At 49.4% G+C, this 23123-nt stretch overlaps 1 protein-coding gene across 4 annotated transcripts in view; it reads left to right on the forward strand.

The window, feature by feature from the left end:
- The window catches only part of ACE2 (angiotensin converting enzyme 2), a 507698-nt gene that overhangs the window by 309678 nt on the left and 174897 nt on the right, over nucleotides 1-23123 (forward strand). For all 4 annotated transcript variants that reach the window (XR_014967783.1, XR_014967782.1, XR_014967784.1 and 1 more), the window contains exon 12: nucleotides 12501-12623. Coding sequence is in view for 1 of the 4 variants with exons in the window: in XM_085622215.1 (XP_085478341.1) it covers nucleotides 12501-12623 (123 nt within the window). In the remaining 3 variants the exon portion in view is untranslated. The remainder of the gene's footprint in view (nucleotides 1-12500; nucleotides 12624-23123) is intronic.

Genomic DNA, 23123 nt, shown 5'->3' on the forward strand with positions numbered 1-23123 from the left:
ATAAATAGTTTTGTTGACAGTAAACTCCTTATATGTCAATATCCATGAATTGTGGTTGAAAATACACGATAGGGATGACTTTGGGAAAACCCTTACATTTAAACATTTCTGTTTTTTCACAAATTGGCGTCTGGCATCTTCCCACCCTTAAACAACTCTTCAGATCCACTTATGTCAAGGGCAGGATATCCCTCTCCTGGTTGGGACTTGTAAGGGGTTCACCCCCAAAATTAGTGGGGTGCAGTAGGAGGGAATTTTTCTAAGGAAAAATATTTTTTCTTGTCAAAAAAAGAATAAGGTAGTGAGTGCATTTGACTTGTGCTGCCAATGATTCTCATGCACACATATGAAATATGCTCACATGTGAAAATGGAATTCACAAACGTTTTCCAGGAGTATGCTTGGGAACTTGTGACTGTGATTTCTTGGAGAAATCTGGAAAGCTTTTTTTGAATGACAAAAAGTCAAACACCTGCATTCATTGCCAGGTTGAAATCCCGCCTCTACAGACTTTCTGCTTTTTCGGGAATGAGGGCCAATGTGTTTTTTAAGAAATCTCTCTGCTGAACACCCGAAGCTACAGCATGTTCATTTGTGTTTAATTTGTGTGTTCTTTAAATTTGCATTCTACACAGAGCCTGTCAGAACCCCATTCAGAGGGCCAAGGGGTAAGCAGGACCGACTTGGCCCAACCATGGTGGTTGAGGCCTTTTACTCTTGATGTCTTGGGCCCAGCCTACTACGGACTCTGAGCAACTGGACCCAGCGGCAGCCAGCACAGGTAAAGACAATGGGGCAGTGGGGCAGGGGGCGGCAGGGGGGAGCCGGCAGACGACGGAATAGGTGTTATTATTTAATTATACCTATTCCGTCGTCTGTCGACTTCCCCCCGCTCCCACCCCGCCCCTCCCCCATCCCGCCCTACCGGTATTTACCTGTGCCGGCTGCCACTGACTGGACTAAGTACTTCTTCCACACTTGACTCCCAGTAGTAGCACAAGTCGGGCAGTCCAAGGCTTCTCGAGGAGGAACTAGGTGTAGTGAAAACCCTGGAACACAACTCAAAGTACATTCAACGACCTCAATAAATGAATGTCCAGCCAAATACTCACTTTCATAAAAAGTAGCATTGATGCGCACACACACATAGTGGAATACAGTCCACACTAAATATTAACACACTCTTCATAAGGTCGGTATTCTAGCACTGTCGGTATGGGCACCAACATCTCACTCTATTAGCTATGGCCTGGGGTCATTCCCCATTTACTTGTGGCAACATCCAGGGTAGTCCCTACTAGAAAATATTAGTCTTAGAAGTCCCACTATGACTTATCAATGTCAAAAGCATCCCAGCGCCTTTGGTGCTTCAGTCACAGCAGATTCCTCCACATTCGCTCTGCAAATCAAGGTGTAGTCCTCTGCTGAAGTAGAGATAGAGGCCCTCGGCATTCATTAGTCCTGGGTCACAGTCAACTTCAGCTGGTGCCAGCAATGAGCAGTAGTCTCATCACAGTAGGCACCGGGATCTGGAACTCCACAGTGCTCCTCTGTTGTTGCTTTAAGTACAATCTGTCCCCAATGGAAGACCTGGGGTTACTACTCGAGTTCTGAGGACAAAGTAGCAGCTTTGAGCTTACAACTGCACACTGTTCACGTGCAAAGGCCCTCTGCTTCCTCCAGACCCCCACCTGTAATACGAAGGTCACGCTCTACACAGTCAAGGCAATGTCCCTTTGGGTCACAGCTAGGCACAATGTGGTGAAGAGAGGGTTACGGCCCTATCTTAACCACAGCGCTGCACCAGGGCAGCAGCCCTTAAGATTCACTGCACCCACCACTTGGCACACGGGGGTCATGAGCCACACACTTAAGGTGGCATCCCTCTTTGACTCAAAATACTGCACAGGTAAATGACCCTATCTTCACCACAGCACCACACCAAGGCAACAGCCCTTAAGATTAACCGTAGCCCCTACTTGGCATAGAGGGATCTCAAGCCACGCACACTGGCATATGTCCCGATTGGAAGTATTCTCTCCCTCCGCTCCCAGGATCCACTCGATAGGGGCCCCACTGAACATCGCTCCCTCCAGGCAGTCTCATTCCTCTCCCAAGGTCCTCTGGTCTGATAGGCAGATGCTAGTCCTCCAGGCTCCAGGCAAGTGATCTTCATTCTCCTGAGTGATATCCCCTCACCCATCATAGGATACTGGCAGACCCCCAGACCCAAGTCCTGGTCACAACCAGCTAAACTCGTGCTGAGCTTCTTCATGCTGATGTACAGTTTCAGTTTGACAATTTAAGATTTTCAAGCTCCCTTTTTCATGATCCATTTCCATACAAAAATGTGATTTAGTGACTCTGCCTTTGAAGTTTGTGTTCTGGGTACTTTGAAGTGCCCACTCCTCTGTGTGCACTTCCTCCAGAGAGCCGTCAATTTCTACAGTAGTGTCTCAATACTTGTCAGCCCCACGCATAGGCCGTAGGAGTGACTTGAGGATCACACCTGGATGTTGGCCTCAGTGATATGTGTATCAAAAGATTGCTAAGGGCCCTAGCCCTACTTTTTATGACTCTCTTAACAACCCCATCTCCTTCCTGAGATGTGTTTAGGCCCCTTTTACCAGTGACCACATTCAGAATCAAAGAGTCTGGCTAAGGTGTACTAAAGAGTCTGACTCTACCTTCCTGTGGCGCGTGTGTGTCCCACCCAGCTCTTAGGAATGTTGCAATCCACAAATATGTATGGGGGCTCCTCTACCTCCACATGTTCCTCTAGTAGGCCCTGGGGCTCCCAAGAAGGAAACAACAGGCCCTCAGCACTGTACCCTTGCAAACATGTGTGCAGCCCTCCATGTGTTGTACCACTCAAGGGCCCGCACGCACTCTCTCCATATAGTGTTGCTGTGCACTCACACATGTACTTGTTGTCCTAATGTACAGTAGCGTTCATTGGCTCACACACATGCCAGTGCGACGAACTCACAAATGCACGTGCTGTCCCCATATCTTCCCAACTGTACACCAAGGTTGACCTGAGAGCTCAGCAGTCGAACATCTATGAGTGGGCCAGTATGTTTGACTCCCATGACATAGGTCAGAAGACCTGGCCATAATACTTGAACACTCACTATAAAACTTTATGCTGCCACCACCACACTCATGCTACTCAGCTCCCAGTGAGGATGCTAGCCCTCCATCATTATGAGGGCAGCGTGTGGTGTGCCCCTCCCTGTCTAACCAGACTGCAATCCATGACACAGGCCTAGGTCATGGCGTATACACATGATCCATGTTCGTTTATGACAAGAAATCATTACCAAATTCCAGTTTTCACTGCAGTTTGGGCACTCGGGCAGGGATTAAGTCTGCTATGATGTGAGGGACTTATTCATCCCAATAAAGCCCTTTTATCCAAATTTCACATACAATACACCAAAAAACAACCTTCTGTCCTAGGTGAACTCACTGCCTTCATGTTTTGAGATGATTTGTGCCTTTGAATTGTTCATTCAAAAAATGTTAGAACTTGATTCCTTCAAACTTGCATCTAAATTTGGAGTCAGTTTCCCAATTTTGTGGAACTCACAAGGATTCCCTAACTTTTTCTATTAGTAACAGTTGCAGTTTCGTAGTACTAGAATTCTTTTATGAATTCTAGATTACTCCCTTTCAAAGGTGTTTTCATTTATTTAAATGTAGCAGATGTACATTTGCATATGTACAAATGTGTCACCCTTGTGCAATTACTTTTTTGCTTCATAGGGAAAATATTTTCCCTCATGAAGAAACACATCCCCATTAACCTCCACCAATTTTGGGGAGGTTTCATCCTTAATTCCATCATGTCTATGGTTTTACAGCTGTCCTTCACAAGACAAAATCTGTGATGGTTTTCACCAATTTACACAGGAATCCCCGCCCTGAGAATCCGACAATGTACACTAGAGAGCAAATTTACTCACATACAATATTACACTATTTTTGTCCTACTATGTATGAGCAAATCCATTTAAGCATTTAAACTTACGTTTCACTTACATAAATCATGATTTTTACTGGGAAATCAACGTTCTCACGCAGCTAAGAACATAGAAGCAAATACCTTTGTGAATCGTACTCTGTATAGCAGTGCTTAATTTGAGCCAGTGGATTCCTGTGCCCGTCACCGCCACTTGATTTTCAACACCAGCGCTTGTGACAGTCTTCCACAAAGTGGCTCTGTCTGGATAATTTAGAGATGACTGACAGCAACAACCATTAATTATTTCTCCAATATACATTAAAACAACTAGTACCTGCCACTCAAGCCATTCTAATAGCTTGGGGGCCTGTATTAGTCAGAATTTTCACACTTGTAGGAGTGTGATTGTTTTTTTTTTTTTTTGAAAATATTTTTATTGAGCATCATATGAAGATTACACTTACATCTTTGCACTAATGTATCATACTGGACACATTTCTAAAAAGTCAGTGATCTGATATTGGATTCATAATGTCCAGCTTCCCCATCTGTGGGCTTCAACAGTTCCAGTGATGGCAATAATTATAAACGAGGGAGGCAACCAAATCATTACCCCCTGCAGCTTGTACCATTCCTGCTAAGTGCAGATCAATAGAATACTCATTTCAACCCCTTCCCTCTACCACCCTCCTCCCAACATACCCAAACAAACAAAGAACCTAGGTGCCGCTGCTTGGCCGAACCACCCCCGCCGATGTACCTGCGGCAGGTGCTCACCCAGCTCAAATACCCCCAACTAGGGGTCTGTACCGAGGGGGGAGGGAGGGGGGGGGGAAGACCGGGGCAGAGGGGGGAAAGGGGGGGGAACAGGGAGGGAGGGAAGGACACAGGGAGAGGAGACAGAGGAGGGGAGAGGGATGATAATAATAATAGGGGGGGGCCAGCACTGGAAGGAACACAGGGGGGGACCGTGTGCACAGGAGATGGTAAAGATCTCTGACAGAGAGAGGGGCCTACAATAACGGTACCTACTCAGTGCTTCGATCGCCGTGCATCCACCTGCTTTTATGCATCCACCCCACTTACTCACATGCTATTTTGTGATACTTCAGGATCTAAGGCTTCTATCGCCTTGAACTGTTCCATCAGTTGAGCCCAGTCCAGTGATATCGGTCGTTTTCTCAGGCCCCTATACTCCTCCTGGTATAAAGCCTCCCGTTCTGCCACTGCCCACCTCCTCACGCCAGGCTTCAATTCTCGGTGCCCGAGCTGCCTTCCAGCGCTTCGTAATCATGCGTTTCGCCAATATCAGAACCAGCCCTGCGAATCTACGCTGCAGTTTTGCCTTTTTGGGGAGGGGAAATAGCCCCAAAAGGCAGGCCTCAATGGTGTCCCAAGGGGTGCGCCCCGTCACCACCGCAAGCTCCTGCGTCACCCCTGCCCAAAACCCCCGCAGCTTTGAACAATACCACATCATGTGCATAAAATCAGCGTCTGGCGCTTGACATCGCGGACATGCCGCAGATGCCGTGGGGTACATCCTACGTATTGTTGCTGGGGCAAGGTATGCTGTATGAAGAATAAACAACTGGATCGTTTTTAAGCGACAGTTCCGAGAGACTCTTCGGGGATGTTCTAGCATTTGAGTCCAATCCCTATCGTCTAAATTCTGCCCCAAGACCAGGTCCCATTTCTGCCTACTATGCCTCAATGAAACCGACAAATGCTCTCTCAGGCCGCGATAGAGCCAGCACACTAAGTATCGACCATGGCCCATAATGTGTAAGGACCTCAGTAATTGGAAAGTTGGGGGCTCCGCGCGATCTGCAAACCAATACGTTCGAATGAAATGAAATGAAATGAAATTAAATGAAATGAAAAATTATATTTATATAGCGCATAGACTACCCGGAGGCCTCGCAGCGCTTTAATTGATCACTGTGGCGGGCCGCAGGGTGAGACTAGCACGTTTTTGCAAACAGGTGGGTTTTCAAAGCTTTCCTAAAAGCCAGACGGTTATTATTTATGTAATTTTATAATGTAGTGTACTATGGACGCATGTGTAAGAAATAAGGTGTCAGGCACCGAATTAGTATGCACGAACTCCTCATGTTGCATCAGTTGGCCATCAAGAAAGAAATCCCCGACTGACTCCACCCCCTCTCGAGTCCATCCCCGCAATTGGTTCTGAGTCAGTACCCCTCTCCTAGTCGGTAGCCCGCAAAGTGGGACATTTGGGGCATAAGGAGACGGTAACCCCGCCATCCTCCCTGCCCGCTTCCAATACTGGAACGCTACCCTTCACAAATAAGGAGGATCGCGCAATTTCTGTGCCCCAGGGCATAATTGCGACTGGAGTGTCCCTCTTCGTAACAGTTCTGGGGTGTAGCCGATTTCGAATAGGTTCTTACCTGCCAACCAATACGCCAGCCATTGCAGCTGCCCCGCTATACAATAAGACCTAAAATCTGGTACCCCCATGCCACCTAGAGTGGTAGGTAGCTACAGTTTAGCCAGCGCCATTCGACGTCTGCCCGTCCCCCATACTAATGATATTAATAATGTGTCAAGCAATTTAAAAATCCAAGCCGGCAGTACAACTGGTATATTCACAAAGTAATAGAGGAGGCGGGGCAGCATGACCATTTTTGATACTGCCACGCAGCCCGCTATCGTCAATGGCAATGAAGTCCAGAAAGCAATCTGGGAGCGCAACAAGTTGATGGTACGAACTACATTACCATCTATTGTATCCGCATCTGATCTGTAAATATGAATTCCTAAGTATTTGAAAGTAACAGGCTCAACTGCAAAATGCAGGTCCCCGAATTGTAGGGTAGGGGCCACTGGAGCATTGTAAAAGGCAAAGGCCACAGATTTTGTAGGATTAAGAACCAGGCCCGATATCTCCCCGAACCTAGCAAAAGCAGCAGCTACTGGGTGTTTATCGGCTTCTAGGTCGTGGAAATATAACAGCATATCATCGGCATAAAGCGATATCGAATGTATCTCCCCACGGAGTGGAATGCCGAGCGGGGCCATAATCCGACGTAGATGTTGTGCTAACGGCTCCAGGGCCAAAACAAATAACATTGGGGATAAGGGGCAACCCTGACGAGTACCCCGGGATATCAAGTACAAAGGAGAGATGGCCCTACCCGTCTTGGCACGCGCTGTGGGCCCATTGTAAAACAGTTTAATCCATGCACAATAGGACTGGGGCAGGCCAAATTTAGCTAATGCCGCCAGCATATAGTCCCAATTTAGGGTATCGAACGCTTGACGCACATCTAAGGACAAGCAGCCAACAAGCGGACAAGAGGTCGACACCGCGCGCATCAGAGCATGCAGCCGGCGAATATTCAAAGAGGTGCTGCGGTGGGGTATAAATCCACATTGGTCCGCATGAATTAAGTGGGGCAGACAGGGCAGTAGCCGCGCTGCCAGCACCTTACTGAGTACCTTATAATCAGTATTCAGAATAGAGAGGGGTCTATAAGACAGAAGATCAGTCACTACCATGTCCGGTTTCAGTAAGGATGTGAGGATCGCCTCCTTGGTAGTGTGTGGCAGAAGGCCATTTTCCAGAGAAGTAGTATAAAGTTGTAACAATCTCGGGACCAGTTTATCCGCAAAAGTGGAGTAAAACTCCACTGGGAGGCCATCCGAACCCGGCGCCTTACTCCGGGCCAATGCTTTTATTGCCGTCCTGTTTTCCCCGGTACAAAAAGGGGTGGTGATGGAGCAGCCATCTCTTCAGCCATTGCATCAGAGATCTTAGGAAGCTGAACCTCCGCCAGAAAAGCGTGCATGGGTGCTAGATCATCCATGTATGGGGCCGTATATAAGCGGGCATAGTGTTCCTGAAATGCCAGATTAATGTCCCTCTGTGACGTAACCAAAATATTATTAATGGTGTACACTGCCAGGACCGGGGTAGGACTCAATGTCCGTTGGATCATCCGAGCCAAGAGGGTGCCTGCCCTATCTGCCGTAGAGTGCGTACGTTGGGTATAAGCAGCAAAATCCAACAGACGTAAGCGCTCCAACAACTCTGCGTATTTAATCCTAGCAGACTGTAATTGTTCCGCACCGGTTACTTCTCTCTGGGCCTCAACTTCCAGGGCCTGCAGCTTCCCTTCAATATCAGTAAGGTCCCTAATCGCCTCCCTCTGGGATCCCGCCAATGCTCCCATGGCGACCCCACGGATCGTCACCTTGAAGGCCTCCCATTCAATTGCTCTAGACGAGGCTGAGCCTTCATTTTCCGCAAGAAATGTGTCCACAGCTGTAGACAGTGCCGCCCGATAGACCTGATCTTCGAGCTGTAGCGGCTGCATCCTCCATGCAGGGATGGGAGTCAGGAAAGGGCCCCAGGATAATCGCATCTCAATAGGATTATGATCAGATATTGTCTTACCCCTAAACTCACAATGCAGTACCGCTGCGGAAAGCTCAGGAGAACAAAGAAAATGATCCAACCGTGTATGTAGCTTATGGGGGTAGGAATAAAAGGAATATTCCCTCATATTCACATGTAGGGCCCTCCAGATATCTATTAAACCCCAACCCTGTGCCCAGCGGGTGAGGGCTGCCGCCTGTGTCCTGGCTGCCGTGTTGAGCAACGGAGGGTGTGAGCGGTCCAAGCTGATGTCAAATACTGCATTGAAATCACCGCCCAGCAGCCACGGGACATGGGACCACCCCGCAACCGCCCGGGATACCCGCGCTAAGAACTGTTCTTGATCTGTATTTGGGGCGTACAGAGAGCCCAGCACTACCTGCCGCCCGTCTAATGTACCCAATAAGAGGACAAACCTGCTCTGGTCATCAGTTCTACATTCAGTGAGAGAGAAGGGGATACCTGCCCTGATCCAAATGGCTGCCCCTCGGGTGAAGGCGGATTATGCCGTTGCGTACAACTGTCCACGCCATCTCCTTTGTAGTTTCGCGGTTTCAGTGGGTAGCAAGTGTGTCTCTTGAAAGCAGATTATTTGGGCTTTACATCGATGTAGTTGCGCAGCTATTCTATGTCGGTTAGAGATAGAACCCATGCCCCGCACATTCCACGAAACCATAGTGTAAGTATTAGTAGCAGACATCATCAAATACAAACAAATGAGGAAGTCCCTCCCGGATCCCACCTCAGCCCACCCAACCCCACCCCCATCCCCGGTAACATCAGATTATGCGGCATACATAGAACTAATTTAACTAACTCCCAATACTGGGTTCAATGTACAAACCTCGTTCGACCAAACTATGTGAGCCATGCAAGCATTCCACTCATCTAACCAATGCAACTGCCTTAGGGGGGAGGGTCGCTAACTGCAGTAACTGTCGTGTCACACACGTGAGAGCCCAGTACGGGGCCCGGGCCAGGGACATATTCATCTATTCCCTCCTGTCTTACCGGTGCATATATTCTTATAACAATCTATTTAACCGGCTAGGCGCGTGTATTGTGCTATGACTCGCTAGTCCAGGCAGGACAACAACAATAGGCAATGCATATTTCATGAGCTCCTGGACTAGCAACTATTAGTCCGCTGAGGCTAGAGGATCATTACTAAGCCGCGAATCAGCCGAGGGAAACAATGCAATGCTGCCCTCAGAGTCAGTGTCCGTGGGTACACCTTCAGATTGGCTAGGGCTGATGTCTGGGCGAGAGGCACGCAAAGTGGAGGCAGCCCGTAGTGGCCCCCGCCTGCCCTCATCACCTGCTGGCGGTCCAGGGTGGCCAAGACCGAACTCTGTGTAAGGAGGCCTTTCTTCCGTCTACGAGGGGGACCCTGTATCGTTGGCAAGGAAGAGTCCATACGTCTCATAGGATGTACTTCGGGGGAATTTTTTGTCTAGCCACTCCCAAGCACTGTCAGGGGTATCAAAAAACAGGGACCGCTGTTCATATAGGATTTTTAGTTTTGCAGGAAACAACAAAGCGAATGAGAGGCCCGCCGCTCGTGCCCGTGCTTTCACATCCATGAAGGAAAACCTTTTACGTTGTACTGCCAAAGTATAGTCCGGGAATATTGACACCCTGGTACTAGCGATTAACAGAGGACCCTGATTCCGTGCTGCCTGCAACAGATGGTCTTGATCCCTATAATTTAAAATCCTGGCCAGGATAGGGCGGGGGTTTGCTCCCGGCACTGGGCGCCTCGCAGGGACTCGGTGCGCCCTCTCAACTGTGAAGTGAGGAGATAGACCAGTAGGGGCCACAGTCGACTTTAACCACTCCTCTATGTATTCCGTGGGCGCCGATCCTTCCGTCCCTTCCGGCATTCCCACTATGCGGAGGTTATTCCGGCACGCACGGCCTTCTGCATCATCAGCCCGCGCCTGGCGAGAGTCAATCTGCTGGCGCATTTGCTGGATCTGCTCATCATGGGCCTGCACCCAGGGTACCATGTTATCCACCTTCTGGTCTGTCGTATGGGCTCTCTCCGCCAGTTTCTTGTGGTCGTCTTTCAGCAGGTTGAGCTCCACTGAGACGATGCCCAGCTGGGCTTCTAACACTGCGCGGGAATCACGGATCTCCCGCAGTATCATGTCTAGCTTATCCCCTGGCGCGTCGGTCTCCGCCACCCCATCCGCCCGGCGAGGCTGGGCCGACGAATGTCCTGATGCTGGAGAAGGGGTCCCCGCCCCCTCTGTCTGCGGCGGCATCCTGGGCCTTCCCTTCCCCATGGCCTGCAATAGAGTGGGGCCCAGTGCCAGTTATCCAGTGGCCGCGGCAATGCGGTGACCTCCGTTCGGCCGGTGACACAATACTCCAAGCGTGTATGCAGCCTCTTCAGAGCCGCTTTCCAAGACAACTACAGGGAGCCCCCCAAGTCAAATCCGGGGACCACCCCTGCGCCTCTACTATGACAGTCGTATATTAGCCGTTTAGTGGGGCGCCGTGAACATCTCAGCCCTATAGCAACTGCAATGGCCTTCGCGGAAAGTTCAGGGCTCTCCCACAGCATCCGGGTTGCACAGTGCAATACAGCCCTCTCCCAGCCAGCGATGAAGGCCTTATGCCCCAGTCTCCAGTGCACTCGAGTTTCTATGCTTCTCCCAGAACCTCCACCCCGCAGACTCTACCGGGACAGGCCGGGCTCCCCCGCAGTCAAAGGGGGTCTATGGCGCTTCACCAGATCACGGCCCGTCCCCAGCCCGGCACTATCGTACTCCGTCGACCGGACTGGCACCGCTTCACATTGCGGGGGGGGGCCCACCAATGCAGCCCTCCGCCGCACTCCCTCGGACAGACACAGTCAAGAAGCGCCCCCTGTATATCTTCGAGCAGTCAGTCCCACGTGCAGGGGGGGCCCCGAAGAGCTCCTCCTCACCCCAGCCTCTCCGCGCCAAGCCCTACCTTCAATGTTCCCTCTTCGTCAGTCCCGGCCCCTCCAGGGAGATCGGCGCTCCAGTCCAGCCCTTCCAGAACTCCTGTCGGGCCTGCAGAGCTAGCCCCCGGACGATCACGGACAGAGTTGTCTCCGCGCTGGCCTATCCGGGCAGCACTCCACTCGGGAGAAGTCCACGATGACGTTCGCGCTCAGGCCCAGCGCCGGGGGTCTCGCGTGGACGCCCCGCGCCGAACCCAGTCTCCAGTGCCCCGTCTGGCTCCAGGCAAGTCCGGCGCCCAGCCGTCCGTCCAGGCCCAGGCTAGGCCCCGGATCCGCTCCAGCACAGATGGCGCTCCCCAGGGAGCTTAACTGCCGGAAAACTTCGTCGGAGCTTCCCAGCCGGTACAGCACGCCTGCCGTAGTCCGCTTGCGGCTGGATCAGGTAGGGTTGTCCGGATATCTTTACGGATCGTATGCCCCGGCCCGGAGCTTGTCGCCTATGCGACCGCCATCATGGGCTGCAGAACACGCCCCCCTCAGGAGTGTGATTGTTGGTAGTTCTGTTGTTACTATAATTGGAAGAATGGCAGGAGCAGTGTGAGATGCAAGCTGCAGTGGCCTCCTGATGAGTGCCCTGGCACTTATTTTTTGTTACAAATTAAGCACTGCTGTATAGTCATTTAAATTGAGAGCTACCAATGCAAGCCATTAAAAAACTGTTACAAGCCTACCAAGATTAAACTGTTGGTATACGGACTAAGGGTGACCACCAGAATTTAATACAGAAAAAGAAAAAAAGAAAACGCTTCTGATTAGTGTAAGAAGAAATGCTTTTGGTAGGACGTCATGAACAGTGAAGGATATCTGTAGGCTCATAAATCTGCAACTGTCACAAGGCAGCACTCGAGACACACTATTCACATTTCTTTATGTGGCCTGTCAGCCATTTTAGCCCTGGTAACATCTGCCCGCTTGAAAAAAATGTAATGTGCATGTTCACACAGTAGTGTCCAATCTGGCTTGGCATTCTAGTCATTTTCTGTCAGCTGTTTGGGATGCAGTTTACATTGTTGACAATGCAATATTTGTTGCAATACTGTGTGATGTGTTTACATGAATACATTTTAAATGCAATGAAGTAAGAATTTGAAAACTGTTTCAGTAACATGTACCCGGTACTCTTGTTCTCTTTGCAGATACTACACAAGGACTATTTATCAGTTCCAGTTTCAGAAAGCCCTTTGCCAGGCTGCTAATCACCAAGGGCCTCTCCACACTTGTGACATCACTAATTCTACAGAGGCTGGAAATAAGCTGCGGTAATAAACGAAAAAATATCATAGTGAAAAAAATCAATTGAAGACATGCCCATATTCTCTCTCTCTCTCACACACACACACAAACAGAAATTTCTAATCGATTTAAGAGGGAGTTAGTCTTAAAGGTGTACATGTATGCCATTATTTAGCTGCTGACATGTTTAGCATACTTACTCCCAAATTGTGCAGGGCGCAGTTCTTCTGTAACACCGAGTTATTGGCTGGGGAACTTCACACCTGGGTTCAAAAGTTAAACAATTGAATGGGGGCTCCACAGCGGAATTGTAGTGGGGGGCAGAGGTGGCACAGATACAATTGGTGGGGCCTGCTACAGGTGCAATTGTGAAGATTGCAAGCACCGCCCGTGTGTGTAATGTGCCTCTTACTGACAAGCAAGACCTATTGCCCTTCAGCTTTCTATGTTAATTTGCAGGCTTGTCAACTTCTACAGTACCAACTTCTATAGCACCAGTCCAGAATCAAAACAAAGCATGTACTTATCATATAAAATGTTAATATGCAAATCAGTTACATTATCACAAACTCTAAGTAATCTTGAATGTAGGCTTTTTGATTTTTTGATTTCTGCTGCGTTAAAATCTATTACCTTTTGTTGGAAAGATGTTTCTAAGTTATCAGTTCATGCTTGGTGGTCATGGGTTATCTTTACAAGAAGAGGTGCTCAGTTATCTTTGTCTGGGGTTAATCATAATTCTATTTCCTATCACTCTTTTTGGATTCCTGTTGATATTTATTTTGCATCTTAACGGTATATTTATGTCTTGTACCACTTTTTACGGTTCTTATATTAATCGATATGTCATAGTAGCTCTATTTATAGCTTAAACAATAATTTGTTATTAGATGTTTCCCTCCCCCCCTCTTTTAGTTTTATAAGAATATGACTATTTTCTTTTCTATTGAAATGAATATGAAAATGATATTGTACGTATTGTATTAGATATTTTAGCTTATTATTATTCTTTTTTGTATGTCTATGTTTTTTTGTTTTTTTTTAAACCTTTATTTACACATCGAGGGGCAGATTTATGACGACTGGCGCATCCCTGCATATCAGCAGGGATGCGCCAGTTATTATGCGCCACAGCTGCGCCACCATGGATGCGCCGCATTTATAATGCGGCGCACCATGGGGCAAAAACGGCACAGATGCGTGACGCATCTGTGCTGAAAAGTGGCGCATTGCTGGAGTTGCGTCGCAAGCGCGACGCAGCTCCAGCAATGATCTGGGGGGCCCTATCTGTACAATGCTGCATCAATCCTTACGCCTGCTTCAAGCAGGCGCAGGGTTTTGACGCAGCATGGGCCTAAAAGTGACTGAGTGAAATCTTGTAGATTTCACTCAGCCACTTTTAGGAGGCGTTCCTGCGCCGGAACGCCCCCACCTGCCCTGGAACGCCTACATGTGGCGCAGGGCTTTACAACGTGACGCATCTGGGAGATGCGTCACGTTTGTAAATGCCCCGCACCATGGCGCAGGATTTGCGCCGCTGCTGCGTCACAAAAGTGACGCAACGGCGGCGCAAAAGTGCCGCAAGTGCAACATAAATCTGCCCCCAAATATTCACAGTCATGGGCCTACAACCGCCTGGGCCGGCCGCTAACGGAGAAAAAGGGGAGGAAAACAATAATACAGCAACCATGAAAGCAGGAGCGAACCGCACGCGTAACGGCTGCAGCCGCCCACAACTGAACCCAGCGCTACAGAAAGGTTTCTTATTAACTGTTTTATAAATAAAAACAACAAAAGGAAACTTAGACCAGGCAGAAGAACTCCATTAGCAGGGACTTGCTCTCTCATGAGCGGGGGACAACAGCGACAATGCAGCCCATTACACAGTTACTCGCGTTAAGAAGGGCGGGGGGGGGCAGGGAAAAGATCGGTCATCAATCCTGTAAAACGAAAGGGGAAAAAGACCAGGAACATCAAAGTCAAGGGGACATCGTTACGTCTGATGTGACCACCAAGGGGGGGGTGCATATATCCCCACGGTAGGAATTCCAGGGACCCCACATCTTACTCCATTTCTTAGGTTTGCCTCTGGCCACGTAAACCGTCTTCTCTCGGAACATGCACCAATCCATATTCTCTTTCCACTTCGTAACTGTGGGAGGCCTACCGGAACCCCAGAGCTGTGCAATGTCTCTTTTGGCGATCATGTTGCCCAAAGTCACCCAGCGTTCTTGTGCCACATCGCAGTCAGTCGGTTCCCACACATTCAACACACATCGCCGAGCCTGAGGGAGCAGAGTCACACCCGTAACCTCCTCCATCACTGCATGCACACCAGTCCAGAAACGTAGCACCTTCGGACACTCCCACAGAATATGAAGAAAAGTACCAAGCAGGCCACAACCACGCCGACATAAACCATCACTTGTGTAACCCATGTGAAGCAAGCGGGGACCGGTGACATAGACCCTATGTAATATCTTTAACTGCACAAATCGAAGGCGAGCCGGTATGGCAACCTCCCTTGGTGAGGCCATCGGCGACCCAGACCTCTCGCAAATGTGTGAGGAGGTCCGCTCGAGTATTGATCAGTTTTTTGTAGATCAGGGAAATAGTACTATCCGGCAGGTAACCATCAAGTAAACGATCTTCCAACGAGGAGGCTTCAGGGATATCTGCAGGATTCGGGAAAGCGGAAAGTAGCGCATGGCGCATCTGCGCATAGCGAAAGAACTCCCTGTCGCTCAGCTTATATTCCGTCTGAAGAGCTTCAAACGTTTTAAAAGCACCCTTCGTCCAGAGATCCCCCACACGACTAATTCCAATCAAATCCCACTTCTCAAAGCCCTTAGTACGCCATAAACCACCCAACGCATCAGACGCATACAGTGGAGTCGCACGAGACAGACGGCCCGTCCATCCCGTAGCAGCGGTGGCGCAATGCCAGGCACGTACTGCATTTTTCGTAGGACCTGTCAATTTAGTGCCTCCCTTCGTAGAATAAAGCGCCCTATTGAAATCTCTGCCCGGCAACAGTAGCTTATCCATCTCGTACGCGGGATTCACCGCCGGGCCATATGTCCCATGGTTCACCGCCACCAACTGGGACGCCCAATAATACCTTCTAATATCAGGAAGAGCTATGCCACCGTCATACCACGGAAGGGTCAATTTAGCGAGAGCAATTCGCGGTCTCCCATCCCAAACTAGTTGCCTCTGTAGGCTCTCTACCTCACTAAAATATCGGGCGGGCACCACGTCCAGCGTATTCTGCAATGCATACAAAAAGCGTGGAAGAGACATCATTTTGAATAAGGCTGCCCGGCCAAGCGGCGATAGCGGGAGCTTCCGCCAACGAGCAACATCGGCCCTCAGCCGCTGGAGCGGGGGCAGCAGATTCAGAGCATAACGGACCGCCGGATCCAGGGACACGTGGATACCTAGGTATTTAAATCCAGAATGTGAAATCTGAATCGGACAGCCAAGAGGGAGAAAAGGGGGGTCGCCAACCAGCACATAAACACAGGATTTCACCCAATTAATGACAAGCCCTGAATTGCGACCGAAGGAGTTTAATACATCAAATAACGCTATCAACGATTTCCGCAGGGAGGTGAGATAGAGCAAAATATCATCTGCGTAGAGTGACACGCGATCCTCAAACATCGGTGTCCACCGAATACCCGTCATGGAGGGTTCCCACCGGAGCCACGCCGCCAGGGGCTCCAACGCGAGAGCAAAAAGAAGCGGGGACAGGGGGCAACCCTGCCGCGTGCCCCTCCCAAGCAAAAAGGGGGCAGAAACTCTACCATTCACCACCACCTGCGCCAGCAGTTCCACGTATAACAACTTCACCCATCCAATGAATCCAATGAATCCAGGTCCAAAACCAAACTTAGCCAGCGCCGCCCAGAGATACGACCACTCCAACGTGTCGAACGCCATCGTGGCATCTAAGGACGCCAAAATGGCGGGCTCCTGAATAGAATCAACTCTCGCGAGGACTCCGTGGAGGCGCCGCAGATTCAGCGCGGTGTTGCGGTGCGGAATAAAACCAGACTGGTCCGGATGTACCAGGTCACCAATGACTTTAATCAAACGATTAGCGAGCACTTTAGCGAGAATCTTAGGTTCAGCGTTTAGGAGTGAGATAGGCCTATAAGACGCACAGCAATCACGCGGCTTGCCCTCTTTCACCACAATAGTCGCTAGACGTTGATCACGCGGAAGGGAGCCGGCCTCTCGGGATGTAATAAACATCTCATGGAGATAAGGTGCCAGCCTATCTGGACGAAGCTTGTAAAGCTCGATCGGAAGGCCGTTAGGGCCGAGAGCCTTTCCTGAACGGACCGAGCGAATCGCCGATGCTATCTCATCGTTCGTCAACGCCGCATCCAGCAATTCTTTATCATCGACAGAGAGGCACGGCAATGCAATATCTCGTAGCAGTTGACAAGAGTCGTCTTCTGGCCTCTCCGAGACCGGAGAGTAAACGTCACGCAAATGGTCCGCAAAACAGCTCACAATCTCCCCCGGATCCGTAACACTTACACCATCAGCACGCACAATCACCGGGACCACACGACTCGCTCGCTCTCTCCTCTCCAGCCATGCGATCAACTTTCCAGCCCTGTCACCAACATCATACAAGCGCCCCTGTTGTTCCCGACTAGCGAGCTTGGCCGCATCCGTAACCAACGCCCTATAATCCGATTGTTTAAGGCAAAGGGCATGGAGTTTATCCCGTGTGACACCCCGCCCGAGATCCTCTTCCAAGTCAGTTATGTCAGACTCCAGGCGTACCACCTCCTCAGTTTTACGTCTCTTAGCAAGGGAGATCAAGGATCGGGCCTGCCCACGGATGACCACCTTGAAAGCCTCCCACAATGTTACGGCCGATGAGACTGAACCCTGATTTTCTACAAAATAACGGTCAAGAGACTTAACCAAAAGGGCACGAGTTGTGGGGTCATGCAAATACCAGGGATTAATCGGTGCCACCCTCCCCCCTGCCCCCAAGACCACATCTAAGTGTAACAGGACCGGGGAGTGATCAGAGATGCCACGAGCCAGATGTCTGACCTCCCCAATCATTTGAGCTTGGGCGGCCGGCATCAGCACATAGTCCAATCTAGATAGGGAGCCGTGGGCTCCAGAGTGAAATGTAAATTTGGCGAGTCCCGGATGCATCGATCTCCAACAGTCCACAAGCCCCATAGTGTCGATAAAGCCACCCAACCAAGAGTGCGCCCCGGGGAGGTCTCTGGGAGGGTGCCGATCCTCTGTACCTGATACCACAGAATTGAAGTCGCCACCTACCAGCAGGAGGCCCTCCGGGAGCCCAAGCAGCAACCCTCCCAAGTCCGCAAAGGTGGTGGTTTGCAACCCAGGGGGGACATAAACTAAAACCAAACACAAAGTCTGTCCTTCCCACCGGCCAACCAACACCACGTAACGCCCCCGGTCATCGTGCATCACCTCATCAATTTCCAGCGGGAGAGAGGATCGAACCAAAATGCCCACCCCTCTGGAGCCGGTAGTAAAACCAGAGTGCCACCAAACGGTAGCCCCTTCTATTCATAGCATGGCATGAGTGTCCCACCAAATGCGTCTCCTGCAACAGAACTACATCAGGAGAGAGACGTTTCAGATATTGTAGCACCACCCCTCGCTTCAATCGGTCCCCCAAACCATTGACATTCCATGTTAAAATGCGCAATCCCCTACCCCCCATTTCCACCACAACGGTCACCCCACCCACGTTGAGAGCAAAAAACAGCACACTGGTTGCCTGGTACAAAACAAACACCACACAAAAACAACTCCCCTACCGCCACCCCCCCAACTCCCGTTATACACCCCCCCACCCTGCACCCCTGCACAAGACCATTCAGCCACCCCAACTCGCAGTGTGCCTGTCGCCCCAACATGAACCTACTCTACGGAAAGAAAGAAAACCCCCCGAGGAGGAAGAATCTCACCAGATACCCCGCAGCCTCCCAATGAAGAAGGAAGGGTGATACAATCCTAAAGAAGAAAAAACAATACATCAAACCCAAGTCGGAGGTGAACACAAAATTGTCTAGGAACCACCAGTCATCCGTTCACACTTGATCCGCTGATCCACCACCCTCATCCTCGGCTCGTTCTCCCCGCCGCGCCGACGGTGCAAGGTGTCAAGCCAGTCCTCAACCGCCTCGGGCTGGTCAAAAAAATAAGTCCGTTCCTCCAGTTCAATACGTAGCTTGGCCGGGAAAAGCATAGAGTACTTCAAGCCCATGTCTCTCAGCCGCCGCTTGACAGTCATAAATCCCATTCGCTGTTTTTGTACCGATTGTGTAAAATCAGGATAGAAACTGATGTCCACATTTTCATACTTCGTCGAGCCATTCACACGGGAGGCCTGCAGGATTGCGTCACGGTCCCTGAAGTTGAAGATCCTGGCAATGATAGGTCGCGGTGGGGCCCCAGGCCTCGGCCGGCCCCCCGGAACTCTGTGTGCCCGCTCCACCGTAAAGAATTTGCTGAGGCCTTTCGGCGCTAGTTTGTTCAGGATCAGATCTTCCACAAAGAGATCGACCGGCCCATCCTCTGACTTCTCCGGCACACCGATAATGCGCACGTTATTCCGCCGGGCCCTGCTTTCAAAATCCTCCAGTCTCTTAACAGAGAGGTCGCTGAGGGCCCGCAAACTGCGGATCTCCGTCTGCAGTTCAGAGACATCCGTCTTGAGGCCCGATGTCGTGAGATCGAGTGATTTGACCTTTTCACTGGTTTTCAACAGGTCTGCCCTAAGTAAGTTGACATCGATCAACACGGTGTCCAGCTTGTGGGCCAGCGAGTCGAATTGCTGGCCGACCGAAGCCTTCATGGCGTCGATGGCACCCATGACATCTTGCAGTGTCAATTCCGTCGAGGGTGACGGGCCCTCCTTGGCCGCATCCGAAAGCCCACTCGAACCGGGAGATCCCTTCTGCTGGGCATAGCGGTCCATGTTGTTCGTTTGCACGTAGCCACCTCTCCGGGTAGCTCTAGACTTTTGCTTGTCACCGTCCAGCCGGGCCGCCATTACACAGCAGGGAGAGCAGATCCAGTATACCTGTTAGGCGTAGCGATCACCCTGGGGAGTCCCGCCACCAGACTCGTAGAGGAAAGTCAAAAACGAAAGTGAAACCAGGGGGGGACGGGCCCGCCCAAGACTCTGGAACCGTTGTTGTTCAATTGGAGCTCGGGGACAGTGCCAACCCGAGTCCGGGGTGGCACCGCGGGGCAGGCCTCTTTCTGGAGTACAGAATAAGTCGAGTTCCCAAAGTCCGATTTAGGTTCCGAAAACGGGAATCACCTCAGCTTCGGTTCACCCGTAATATTCCTTCAAAATAGCAGGATTATAGCCAGGATAGAAGTGGGAGGCTGCGAGGGTCTCGGGAGCCGTGTGCCTACGCGTCCATCTTGGTTGCACGCTAGGCTCCTCCCCCGTATGTCTATGTTTTTGTTGTTCATTATAAAATTTCAATAAAATATTTTGAACACAAAAAAAAAGCATGTAAACATGTAGAAATGGCCACTAAAGTCATTTGAGAAAAAAAGATGGCACAGGCCACTCTAGCCAGGCGCTCTAGGCTGCCACCCAAAGTCCGTGCATCACAAGGTTCAAGGACATTTCACTAACAAAGCATCAGTAGAACTGATCCATCATATTGAAAAAGTCACTTCACACCGAGCAAACACGTAGAAACCATCCTTGCACAAGATAAATATATGACAAATTTCAATAGCTATTCAGTTAATTGATAAAAATTAGAACATATCTTAATGACCACCTATTAAATGATTATTTACAGCCCTTCCAAGTCCTACACATTCCGGGGCAGATTTACAAGCCCCTTGTGTTATTTTTGCGCCGCTGTTGCGTCACTTTTCGTGACGCAGCAGCAGCATAAAAATGCGGCCCATTTACAATGTGACGCATCTAGCGAGATACGTCACGTTGTAAAGCCCTGCGTCACATTATACCTGCGTCAGCTATAATGTATGCAGGGTGGGCGTTCCAACGCAAAAAAGCCTCGTTGAAGTGGCGCAGTGAAATCTACAAGATTTCACTGCGCCACTTCTAGGACGCCACTGTGTCAAATTCTTACGCCTGTTCGAAGCAGGCGTTAAGGAGTGACGCAGCACAATGATGATAGGCCTCCCCCTGCATTGCTGGAGCTGCGTCGTGCTTGCGACACCACTCCAGCAATGCGTCACTTTTGCGTCAACAGATGCGTCAGAAATTCTGATACATCTGTCAATCCTTGCGCCATGGTGCGCCGTATTGTAAATACGGCGCATCCATAGTGGCGCAAGGGTTAATAATTGTGGCGCAGGGAAAGTGACACATCTTTATAGATGCGTCACTTTCTTGTAAATCTGCCCCACAGAATGTGTGTCACTTCCACCAGCCTTGTCCGGCTTCTTCGCTAACAACCACCACAAAATGCACTAGAAAGTTCAGTTTGAGAATCAGGCCTATAAGTGTTTTTAGAAAGGCACATTGTCATATCAATTAGTTCTGACCTTTTTAGGAGGAGGTACAACACGTGTTTTCCCAGTTTTATGACGGGGAAGTATTAAGGTCAAACAAATAACTGAAAAAGAAACAGGAAGCAATGATGTAGCAGGTGTTACTAAAGCTACACTTCCAAGCATGCTTTTTTAATAAATGCGATTGCACCAGAAAAAAAATGCCACCCTATTAGGGATAGATGATGTGATGGGCACGCCCACAGAGAACCTCAATATTCGTACATGTCTTGCTGTGCTTCAGTGACTCTTTCAAGGCGTCCAAGCAGGGAGGGCTGTTCCAAATGCACCACGTCTTGAGACACCACTAGCCCAGAATTCTATACTGCCACAACATTTTTTAAATCATTCAAATCAACAGGTCAACCCAACACAAGCAGTCAATTCAGCATTTCAATGTTCTAACCAACTCAAAATATTTGAATCGATTCAAACCCCAGTGCGTTAGTTATGAATCATGCTCAAACTGGTTTGCCCATCTGAAGCTTACATATATATGTAACATTTTTATAATGACGTTTGACCAAAAAATAAAAAATCATGTGTCAGACTGCTTTAAGCGAAAGAATTCACAGAAAATGTAGAAGTGTTTCATGATAAAATGGGTATTGTGTTTTCTCAAAGTCTACCCCGCTTGGTTCTGTCATGGACATGTGCGCTGCTGCCTTCACCCTTCCAACAATGTCCTGCCATGCTTTTACTCTCAATAAATAAAGGCCGAAATCCGATTCACCAAAATGCCAGGGGTAGCAGAAGTGGCATCACAGACCTTTTGACCTTAATGACATCATAGGAAGTGACCTCATACGGAAATATTCAACTCCTTTCATGGTGCGCCAAGCCATTGACCCCATTTTTTCACAATCTGCTATGGGTGCTCTCATATATCAGAACTGGCATCTATTGTGCCAGGGTCTGCATTTTGTCACTAGTGCCCCAAGTGCCATGGGTGCTTCCAAATTGCCAGTATTTTATTATCAACTAGGAGGACTGTTGAACTTTTATGGTCCAAATTGCCAGTGCCAGAAATGTTTCCATTTATGCTGTAAATATGCCATAGGTGACAATTATTTCGCAAGTTACCTCTGTACGCCTGGGTCAGAATGATGTCATGGTTGCCAACTCCCATATGCCAGGCTGCCCTCTTTTGTGCCAGAAATTACCTCTTATGTGCTAATACCAGCATTTTGTCTTGGTGCTCCTCAAGCGCGTCAGCATCTTTCCACGGGTCTCCCTTATGCAATAATTACCTCTAGTATCCCAGTGCCAGTATCTTGCAATTGATGCCCGTTATGACAAGGATTACTGCCAGCCCCAGTATTTTGTCACAGGTATCTCATATGATAAAAATTGCCTCAAGTATGCCAGCACCAGTATTTTGCCATGGGTGTTTCTGTAAGATAAGAATTACCTGCAGTATGTGTGTCAATGACAGACTCACTCACACTCTCTAACACTCATTCATTCTTGTAGTCGCTCCTAATCCCACTTATTGTCACTCACTCGGACTCTCAGTCTCACACATGCTCACTGACAATCTTTCACTGACTCTGACTAACTTTTACTCACGTAGATGCTCACACATGGACACAGATAGTCACATAGAAACACATGCTCACATATACACACACTCTCACGCACATAAACACACGCTCACCAGCAAGCATGCACACAACATTCATTTAAAAGCAGTTTTTTTCACTTATCTAAGCTGGCACCAGCTAACTGTGCTCTCTTTTTATTACACTGATATTGGATAATCGCATATTATCCACTATTAGTATAATGACAAATTAACCGAAAATAAGGAGTGTGCAGGCACCCCTGTGTCTCTGCGACGTATTTTGCCGCTGCTGAGGTCAGGGGTCGCAAAGGCAGTGCCAGGGGTTGCAAGGGACGAGACAGGAGTCACACCTGTAACCCCTGGTGACCCCTAAATCACGTTAATGCCTAAATCACGTTTA

The sequence above is a fragment of the Triturus cristatus genome, chromosome 8 (genome assembly GCF_964204655.1).
Source record: "Triturus cristatus chromosome 8, aTriCri1.1, whole genome shotgun sequence".
NCBI classification, from domain to species: Eukaryota; Metazoa; Chordata; class Amphibia; order Caudata; family Salamandridae; genus Triturus; species Triturus cristatus.